At 37.1% G+C, this 8621-nt stretch overlaps 1 protein-coding gene across 1 annotated transcript in view; it reads right to left on the reverse strand.

The window, feature by feature from the left end:
• Window positions 1-8621, reverse strand: part of LOC119420836 (rap guanine nucleotide exchange factor 6) — a 149463-nt gene that overhangs the window by 35715 nt on the left and 105127 nt on the right. Inside the window, exons 12-15 of the mRNA XM_037688260.1 lie at window positions 7731-7838; window positions 7096-7299; window positions 3703-3811; window positions 3320-3563 (exon numbers count right to left, since the gene is read on the reverse strand). Coding sequence (XP_037544188.1) covers window positions 3320-3563; window positions 3703-3811; window positions 7096-7299; window positions 7731-7838 — 665 coding nt within the window. The remainder of the gene's footprint in view (window positions 1-3319; window positions 3564-3702; window positions 3812-7095; window positions 7300-7730; window positions 7839-8621) is intronic.

Raw genomic sequence — 8621 nt, forward strand, 5'->3', positions numbered from 1 at the left:
CCCCCCCCCCCCCCCCCCCCGGAATGTCTACGACACCATGTGCTTCTATGTGTGGGGTGTGTTTTTTCCCCAATATCAGGGTCTTTCTTCTCAGCCAAGAAGAAAGAGTTTGATAGGATTTTTTGGCCTCCAAATCCTACATGTGTTCACGTTCACTACTTTTTCTCTGTCTAAACAAGTCTCACTTGTAAATGAGTCTTTGAGGCTCAATGTGATTTAGCTGTCTAAATAAAGGTTGAATGAATTGGAAATTGGTTTAAAACATTAAAAAAAAAATCACTGAATGCAATCTTTGCAAGAGAAAGTAACTGAATCAAAGCAGGGTGAGTTGAGATCCAACATTCTCTTAAAATAACAGGGAATCCAGAGTGTAATTTTACTTAAAGTATTTTTTTTTTTTTTTGCTTTGTTTTGTTTTTTTGAATGTCCAGAGGACCAGATTGAACTTTCTTGGATTTTTCTACCTGGATTATTGAGCATGCATCAGGATATTAAAGTAACATAATTTTACAATATAATGTGCTTGCTCCAGTATATTGAAATATATCTAACAGTAGACTGCATTGCAACCCAGTAAAACAGGGGTGTCCAAATGTTTTCTTCTGTGGGCCAAACGTATCAAGATGAAAGGACTCATGAGCCATAAAAATGTGAACTCTAACGCAACAAGTTTACTAATTTTGGTGGAGAAAGTTTTAAATTGTTGTAGATCCAAAACATTAAAGGCCTCATAAACACTAAGCTTATATTGTTTATTAAAAGGGATTTGATTTATTTGAGATGATGGGTCTATGTTTGTTGTTTTCTTGTACTTGGAAAGTTCCTTTTAGTCTGTTCTCAGCAAGAAAAGCATAATATGAGTATGTCCTTTTAAAAGGGGGTCGATCAGCCTTTTGGGGCAACCATGGTCCAAAAGGCTGATTGAAGTTCTGAAAAATCATTCAGCTGTCAGTCGCTACAACAGATTCATAGAAGGTTTGATCAAGTTGATCAACTCGTATGTAGATGATACCATGTTATATTCATTTAAATATGTCCAATTTCCCTCTTGATTGTTTTACCAACTGCAATATTTAGCCAAGTTTTATGAATCATTATCCAAAAGTCTCCTTTCTGGTAGAAATCAGTAAAGGTTTTTGTAACATGAAGTGAAAATAAAAAGATTATAGCAAAAGATATTGCTCATTTTGAGAATATTGCTTTTCTGTATTGCTGTTAAACGTAAACATTATATAAAAAAGGATTACCAATGAATTTGCAGCAAGTCTGCATCGACCTCTTAAGCCTGCTGGACAAAATAATCCCATTCTTAAACTGCAGTTTTGGGCTGCAAATAATCACTCCAAGGGCCACAAATGGCCCTCAGGCCACACTTTGGACACCTGTGCAGTAAAACAGTGATGACCCAGATCACAGGCCTAGATAATACTCTCATCTCCAGTCCCTTTAATCAGCCAATTCTCCCTCTGAATAAGAGTTTTCTTTAAATAAAAAAGGAATGAAAATCCTTATTTGGGTGACAAATAGATGGCAGCGATGAACCTTTTGAACGCCGTGCACCCAATTGGATCAAACAGCTGTGTGATGGTGCGTTATGAGACGGAGCACATTCAGTTTTCATGCAAACTGTGTGGTTTGATGCACTCAATCAACGCTGGGCTGGAAGCGAGAGGACACACACAACGGTGTGTAAGTGAGATGCATTGAATGAGTTGGCGCTTTAATTAACGGAGTGAGAACAGTGTCTGCTCTCTTTCGAGCGCTGATGCACTGTGGAGGTAAATGAGGCCTGGAGAGGAATGAAATGATGAAATGAAATCAAATCTGTGTCGCCACGTTACGGGTGGAATATTGAATATGAGCCTCGTCTGCACAATCGCTCCAGATGCTGCTTCTATCGCTGATTATGGAAGACACTAACAATGTTTAATGATGATAATCCCTTTTACATTTCTGTAATTCACCTTGAAACAGTTTAATTTACAACAGTTGCAAAAAAAAAAAAAATCAAAATATAATAATGGATTTTAAAATCAAGGTGTGTGCTCTGTTGGATCGGGAGATTCAAAGCCAGTATTTATTCTTAAAGCAAGTTAGTGCTATAGTTCCAGTAAAGATGTTCAGTTGCCTATGCATACAAGATGAAAGGAGAGGACAAGATGTGCCCATTTTCTATTTTCTAAGGTGGACTGATGAGTTTTATTGACAGATAATAACTCTATGTAATATAAGAGTTTCACTTTCTGAAAGGATTGGCAAAAATGTGAACTTTTTCACAATATTTTAGATGCACCTGTATTTCTGCTCATGTTTTGTCAAGTTTTCAATTCTTGTTCAACAAGCGATACGCTGGTGTCCCTCATTGCTGAAGGATTTGAATAGTGAATGTATTTTTTGAGAGGAGTGTTTTTCTGGACTGGAATTGAACAGGGAATTCAAGTAAACCCTAATGTTTATGGTGAAAGATGTTCAAGTGGTAGGACTTGCACTGTGTAGAAGAATAGAGGAAGGTTTTATTGTCCGTGGTGGTGCCAAGTGACAAATCCTGGCGAGTGCAAGGAGCAATTTTATCCACCACTAAGTGCAATGGCAGAGGCTGGGGGCGGCCAGTGATGGCCTTGCCCATCACAGATTAATCCCCCCCCCCCCCACCAACTACCCCAAATCGGTTGAGGAAACTATACTTTTAAGCAATATAAAAACTAAAAAGCATAGTTTCCTCAAATGATCGGGGTTGCTGGATTCGATAGTGACCTTTCTTACACCTAGATGCAGCCACACCAAAATAGAAGTTGGCACATTGCTTTCTTTTGACCCAATCATTTGAGGAAACTACACCCAATTTTCTAAATGAATCTTCTGTATGCCTAGATGCAGCTACACACCAAAAAGGAAGTTGGCCCATTGCTCATTTTTCAATTTATCCAGCTCACAAGGTTAACATATATACGACGTCGTCCATCTTGGATTTTGACATGGCAACCCACTTTTTGATAGGACCCTTTCTTATACCTAGATGCAGCCACACACCAAAGAGGAAGTTGGCCCATTTCCTCTTTTCCTAGTTATCCAGCTCACAAGGTTTACATATACACATATATGATGAGGGACAACAAAACAACAAAACCCACCCATTTTGTCATCATCGACACAATTCGCACAAATCTTATTCTTAGTTCTTAAAGGGCTTCTTAAAACAACACAAATATCAGATTATGTTTAAACCTTAAAAAGCATTTTGTATTATCAAATGGTTTGTTTGATCATTGACAAAGATTTGTATTTGCCCATGTCCTTTAAACAACGTTCACACACATACCTGAATGGTTTAGGTGGGAGTATGCTGAAGCGCGTCTTCTCCAGCATCTTCCTGATCTTGTTGCGTCCTCCTGACACAGTGTTGGCTTTCATTTTGCGGGTGCTTTTATGGTCCGTAGGAAACTCCATGTCTCCAGGGAGGTCGGGGATGGAGAAACGGTTGCCTTTTTTCTCCTGAATCTTAGGGATGTGAGGACCGCCGTTCTTCTTTTCATGCATGATCCGACTAAGGAGCTCTTTGAAGACTAGATGGACGGAGGAAGAGAGGCTGGTTAGTCTCCCAGAATCTAGTTCTTATTACACTTCAGGTATTGTGGGTAAATTATTTTTATTTGTGACACCTTGTACAAATAGCATTTGGAAATAACATGCGACTTTTCTCACCAAATATGTTGGTTTTCACAGTGATGGAGAGGTGTGTGTTATTTCTTAAGATGTCCACAGCTTTGGAGAAGGAGATGTTCTCAAAGTTCTGCCCGTTGACCTCCATGATCTGAAACAATACAGACAAAATAAATCTACTTCTGTTGCAGCAAGTTAAACTCAAAAGTGCAACAGACTCTCACTTGTCTGGCATTTGTAAGATTCACTGAGTCTTTCTTTTAGATGAAACATCTGGTTTGCTTGTTAGTTATTATTAACCATCTTGACTCAGCATGCATCAACAAAACAGGCCAACACAAAGTTCACTGTGCGGTTAAAATGCTCCACAAATAACAGAAAGAGGAAGTTTCTGCTTGGTAACGTGTGTAAACTTTAGAGGAGATTAATCAATTTTAGTATTTAAAAACTTTATTTTAAAAAAGGCAGGAGAAAGATAAAAGCTGATGTCAGCAAATGCCTCACGGTGAGGAAATAAGGACATTAAAGAGACTGAGCTACAAACATGAAGGACTTGGATCGATTGAATTCTTCCACAGAGCAACACAACACTGAAACCAGCTAAAGAATCAGGAAGTGCACACGGTTTAGTAGAAAAACGAAAGACGGATGGATGTAAGCTTTGCACAGTTTGTCTAAAAGTCCGGTCTTGCTATAACCAAGATAAACAGACATACAACAGAAACAGTTTTGGGTCTTTTATTTTTAGAGAAATTCTACTTTTGTCGCCTCACACAACAACAGGACTCACTCTGACCTCATCTGAGAGCTTTGCTCTTGTTGGGTTCTCAGCAATTTTTCTGCAGTTCGCCAACAGATTAGTCAAATGTTAGGAACTGTATCCTGCTGGCTCCTCTGTTATGACCAAGAAAGAACCTTGACACAACGAGTTGAAACAGTCACACGACGACGGACACATTACACATCATAACTATGACATTGTGTCGCTCTAGTCAAGCTTTTATCAAATGTTCTTTATAGTCTTTGCACAATTTTGTTTCAATGGCCTCCATAGTCTAGCACAAAACATTTGGTTGGTTATTAGGTAAAGGGCTTTTTAACGACAATAAGACGAGCTGAATGAGCAAATGGAGCCTCTGTAGAACTCCACTTTGCTTTGTGCAACTGTAATCACAATCTATGTACTTTCACTTCATCCTTTATGGGTGTGTTGGTCCACTATAAGCTGCACATATATGGAAAAAACAACAATTTGTGCTCTATAACTTTAGTTTAGCCACACTGTCACATGAGCTGCAGCAAATAGGACTGCTGAGCTTGCAACTACTCGGATCACATGACTGCGCAGCCAAAAAATACCCCAAAGAGGTAAGAGAAGTACACTCCTGTTGGAAATTTTTCAGCATAAACTGTTTTTTCTAATATTTATGTAGCATTCACACTATTGTGATCCATTTTTCTTCTGTACGTTTTTTGGCATATTTCTTAATCCACAGTTTTTGTGCCATTTCCAAATCATATATCAAAGCGTTCAGCTCTTCCAGGACAATCCTTCTATGTCTATTACTACTATTTATTATTATTATTATTATTATATCTATTGGTGTAACTTTAGCTTTTTGAAACATTTAGCCTTTTCTGCCACTTTTTTCTCATATAAAATTAATTGATCTTATTTTACATCCTTCAGATCTTTAGATCCGTTTAAAGCCTCTTACTCAGGCTCAATGGGATTTACCTGTCTAAATAAAGGTTGAATGAAAAACTGCTCCTTTCAAATTTTGTTCTGGTTCAGCTTCTTTAAATCAGTCATTCAGTCTTTATTTATACAGGTTAATCCCACTGAGCCTCGGGGACTCATTTACAAGAGAGACTTGATTTTAACAAAGAGTGATGACAACAGTGGACAACAAAGACAAGAACAGACAATCATAAAGGATGAATTCATAGAAATTGAGATTTTTTTTTGTTCTTTCAGCTTCCTTGTGCAAATTTTTCATTTTTTTCAGCTGTTTATTTCAGCTGTTTTATGCTCCTTTCAGATTATTTCTCCTAATTTCAGCTTGCTATGCCCCTTTCAGCTTATTTATGTGTTTAATATTTTTCCATCCATCTCAGCTACTATTTAGCTGTTTTATGCTAATATTAGCGTTCTCAGCTAATTCCATACATTTTGCACTCATTTCATATTTTTTCTGCCTACTTCAGCAAAAATGTGCTCTCTCCACTTCCTTCTGCTAATTTATGCTTCGTTCTGCCATTTTAGCTACTTTCAGCTGTTTTATTTGCTAATTTCAGCTTTTTTCAAATAATTTCAGCTTTTGTCAAATAATTTCTACTTTTTATGCTCATTTCTGCTTCTTTCAGCCTAACTGGGCAACCATGTTCTTTCTGCTTTCTTCTGCTAATTTAAGCTTGCTTTACCTTTTCAGATAACGTTTTAGCATTTTAAGTCGTTCTGCTATTTTCAGATAAATTCCAGTGTTTTGTGGTCATTTCTGCTACTTTCAGCCTAATTAACTTCTCTCTGCTAATTTCAGCTTGTTATGCTCCTTTCAGCTTTTTTGTGGTAGTTTCAGCTTTTTCTGCTATTTCAGTTACCTTTTAGCTATTTTGTGCTAAATTTGGCTTTTCCCGCTAACTCCACTTTTTTTTAAGCTCATTTAAGCTCCTTCCACTTCATTTTGGTGGTTTCAGCTTCTTTCTGCCTTTTCAGCTACTTTTCAGCCATGTTTTACTAATGTAATATTTTTTTTTAGCTAATTTGCTAATTTTTTGTACCCATTTCTGCTCATTTCAACTAAATTCAGCAAATACGTGTTCTTTCTGCTTTTGCTTCTGCTTGTTCTTCCAATTCAGCTACATTTCAGCCCATTTTTAGCTAATTTCAGCTGTTTTTCAGCAAGTTCTTCAGCAACAAGCATTCACACTGCATTTTCGCAGTAAATGCAATTTCTCTCTTTTTATTTGATACCAAAGAGGCAATAAAATGGGCAGAAATGTAAGGTCATATATATCAACGGGTCCTGACTTGAACTTGTCAAAATAAATAAGTCCATCATCCTCTGAAGATCTACACAACACCCTGAAGATACAACGATTTCTTCACTATTGTGTGACGTTTGTCAAACTGTTGGTAATCTGATCAATATAATTTTACAAAATCTATGCCATCTAATTTTGTGTGTGTGATTGAATTGCATAAATATGCTCCCCTAAACAAGTCTAAATGAAAAGGTCAGACGGCTCTACTTTTATTTACAGTACTTATTTAGGGACTAATTTACAGCTAGGATTGAATACAAACCCCATAAATTACTTCATAAAACAGCAATACAGAAAAACTTGGGTATACGGTTCCAATGATCATTCAATGATTAGTACTCAAACAGAATAAGTTTGAATTTACTGAATGATGAAATGACGTCCTCTCACCTGATCTCCTCGTTTGAGTCCGGCCTCAGATGCTTTGCTTCCTTCTTCCACCGACTCAACAAAGATGCCAAATCCTCTCTCACTGCCACCTTTGAAGCTGAAGTAGAGCGGAGACTCCCTGGACGCCTTCTGCAGAGTGATCTGCCTCCACTTCGCCTTAGCTGCACATGCAATGTTCAGCAGCCTCAAATGGCCCTTCATTTTCTAACAAGGAGAGAGAAAAATAACTATTAGAACTGGATGAGGCGTAAATTTGAATTCTGAAGTTTATGTTGTCTCCTACATGTTTCAATAAAAAGTAAAAATATATTGTTATTGACAAAAGTTAAAGAACAGATCACAACTCTGTTTATGCTGTCTTACAGTTTAAACTTGTTTCAATACAACGATAGAACTTTACATGATAAAACTACGATGATTTTTTTAATTTTATCAATAAAAACAGAATTACTTGTTGGAAATGGTTTTGTTGTAAAACCCGTCCTGCAAACTTGAGATGAAGACGAAAATATAAAATGAGATCAGAGCCACAGAAACAAAAAAGACAAAACAGACGCTGGAAGTTTGTAATTAAAATCGTGATAAAACAAAAAACAGAGAAAAGTACAACAATAAAGACTCATATTTGATCTTACTGAAGCTTCAAGAAGTTTCTCAAAGTCCTCCAAGAAGTGGGTCATGGCCGGGTCGTCCTCAAAGTCATTGAAGTGGTTGTTGACCCACAGCAGAACTATTCTTGTTACCTGTGAGACACGACAGCTTTTATTTAAAGGAGCGACAGGCTCGTCAAAGTTTGTTTAAACCTTTAATGTGTTCAAAGTTTTGACACTCTTTAGTGCACAAACTGCTTTTAGAAGAAACTCTTTGAGAAGATCTCCAGCAGAATATTTATAGAGCTGTGTGAGAAGTCTCTTTCTACCAGCAAAGCATCTTGTCTCGAAGTTATTTAAGGACACTGCAGCTTAATAAATGCTTCAAACGTGCCTGCTCTTAGTTAAAGTACCACTTTCACACACTGCTAGTCCTTTTCAGATATATCTAATCAAAGTGATAAACAAACCTCTTTCTCTTTTTTAAGTAAATAAATTCAACATGGTAGCAAGTTATTGATAAACAGAGGAACATCTAAAGATAGACATATAGATAGACAGATACATACACACACACACACATATATATATACAGACAGACAGATACATAGAGATAGAGACAGACAGCTAGATAGATAGACTGATAGACAGACAAATAGACAGAGAGACAATTTATTAATCACGGGGGGAAATTTGAGGCATCCAGTGGCATGTTCTAATTATATCGAGAAAAAAAAAAGACTTGAAAAAAAAAGGAAAAAGTACAGATGAGTAGAGTACAGATGAGTACAGATGTGTAGAGTACAGATGAGTAGAGTACAGAGGAGTATAGATGTGTAGAGTACAGATGAGTAGAGTACAGATGAGTATAGATGAGTAGAGTACAGATGAGTACAGATGAGTACAGATGTGTAGAGTACAGATGAGTACAGAGGA

Source organism: Nematolebias whitei, chromosome 14 (genome assembly GCF_014905685.2).
Source record: "Nematolebias whitei isolate Nwh7 chromosome 14, NemWhi1, whole genome shotgun sequence".
Lineage (NCBI taxonomy): Eukaryota > Metazoa > Chordata > Actinopteri > Cyprinodontiformes > Rivulidae > Nematolebias > Nematolebias whitei.